Source organism: Aplysia californica, unplaced genomic scaffold (genome assembly GCF_000002075.1).
Source record: "Aplysia californica isolate F4 #8 unplaced genomic scaffold, AplCal3.0 scaffold01207, whole genome shotgun sequence".
In the NCBI taxonomy this organism is placed as follows: domain Eukaryota; kingdom Metazoa; phylum Mollusca; class Gastropoda; order Aplysiida; family Aplysiidae; genus Aplysia; species Aplysia californica.
Window position 1 is genome coordinate 20,674 of NW_004798477.1, and position 1,975 is coordinate 22,648.

The 1,975-nt window shown below is 40.2% G+C and overlaps 1 protein-coding gene across 1 annotated transcript in view; it reads right to left on the bottom strand.

Moving 5' to 3' along the window:
* Nucleotides 1-1,975, bottom strand: part of LOC101858822 (sonic hedgehog protein A) — a gene marked incomplete at its 5' end in the record, with an annotated part of 22,091 nt that overhangs the window by 10,163 nt on the left and 9,953 nt on the right. The window contains one exon of the mRNA XM_013090295.2: nucleotides 949-975. Within this exon, the coding sequence (XP_012945749.2) occupies nucleotides 949-975 (27 nt within the window). The remainder of the gene's footprint in view (nucleotides 1-948; nucleotides 976-1,975) is intronic.

The window sequence follows — 1,975 nt, forward strand, 5'->3', positions numbered from 1 at the left end:
TGTTTCTCTGTCTCTCTCTCTGTCTCTCTCTCTGTCTCTCTCTCTCTGTCTCTGTCTCTGTCTCTGTCTCTCTCTCTGTCTCTGTCTCTGTCTCTGTCTCTGTCTCTCTCTCTCTCTGTCTCTCTCTCTCTCTTTGTCTCTCTCTCTCGCGCTCTCTCTCTCTCTCTCTGTCTCTCTCTCTCTCTCTCTCTCTTAGTTTTAGTTTTAGTAAGAGTTTTTTTGTTTGTTTTAGTACAGGTGTTACAAGAAAGTAACAAACACAAAAAAGAAGGATGGGAGAAAAAGACTGTAGATGTTTGATAGGAAAGAAGGAGCACACCACACCAAAGCACCCGCCAACCACCCACATGGAACGCTCACTGATAAAAACAATCAGGAAAAAACACAGTTTTAAGGGCACCTGAAGAAACATAAGGGATTTGAACATCAAGCTCTCACTGGCAAAATTGAAGGCAAACGAGGCAGGGGTAGGCCCAGAGCAACCTACTTAGGGAACCTAAACAAATGGGTGACGGGGAAAGATCAGGGTAAAGTAGCCTTTTTAAAGAGCATCCGAGCAAAGGAATGAATGGAGAACCATGATCGCCGATGTCTGTCGCAGATCTGACTCTGGATGATTATGATGAAGACATCATGACTGTTCTTTCTTTTTTAGTCGCGTTGCCTTCACGGGATTTGTCCCCGCATCTCAATGTTTGATGTCAAAATTATGAAGTAATATCTGCGCTGGGAACAGATGACTGCTGTATGAATTGAGGGGGAGAAAGTATGGTGAATACGAGATTTAAAGACTCTATTGTATGTCACTGGGTCACAGCTGAAAGACAAAAATACTCGATAAAATACATGTACAATAAATTGTGAGGCAGCGTGGTGGAATCAGGCTCTCGTCAATTTTTGGGCATGTAGAGCTATTGGTATCATCTTAAAGCTTGTTCACTTGTCTTCATTTGGATGAAAAAAATATCCATTTATCTAGAATACAAGTCGAGATATTTGTGAATGAAGGAGGTGGGAGTCACCTGCTTTCAGAGGTAAAATATGTGAGAAAATGGCTACCAAAGATTAGTTATTTCCTTAGCTTTAGAGTCCGTGGTAACTGAAAATTTTAATTTTTTGTGCTTTTAATAAATGTTTTTCAAAAAAATCCGTACAGAAATGAGTTCTTTAATGGGCATGAAAGGTGTTGAGCCAAAAAAACACAAAAATTTGATGAAAATTCACAAACCTGTGAAAAATGCAAGTTTCTTCACTCTGATTATTTTGACGAGAGCCTGATTCCACCACGCTGCCTCACAATTACTCCCCTTTTACAGAACTGAGTTCACGCGCTCTGCGTGCCACAGCGGAGAGCAATCCCATCATACCACAGTCACCACTTTGTGCCACGATGTGATAGAATCAGGCACTCCCCAAGTTTTGGAAGTGTGGAGTTATTAGTATCATCTTAAAACTTGTTCATTTGTCTATCTTTCGATAAAAAACGACACCTATCTTGAATAGAAGTCGAGATTATTGTTTGTTAGAGTTCCCATTCAACAACACTTAACAATAAACCACTAGTCAAACAAATATGAAGTTATGAGTCCACAAGCTTTGAAAATAGGCACCCTCACCATTTCCAGTTTGTGACTAGATCTAGATCTACAGTCTTTTTTCCCCTGTGCTCTTCATATATACCTTTAAAAAAGCCAAGATTATCCCAAAAAAACGACAACCCCCAACTTATTCAAGCAACCAACATAATCATTATACTCGGACAATCGGAGAAAGAAGATAAATCAACCATTAGTAATGTTGTTCAACCATCGTGGGAGTGATTTTCGGTGTTTCCACCTGCTTAACAAAGCCATTCGTCAAAGTCACATTTTGGCGCTCATATGATCTTATGCAGTTGCGAACGCCGTAAAACCTCTACAAAAACTAAACTTAAAGTCACATTTCCAGCAGATCCGTGTCGAAGGGAGACAATCAA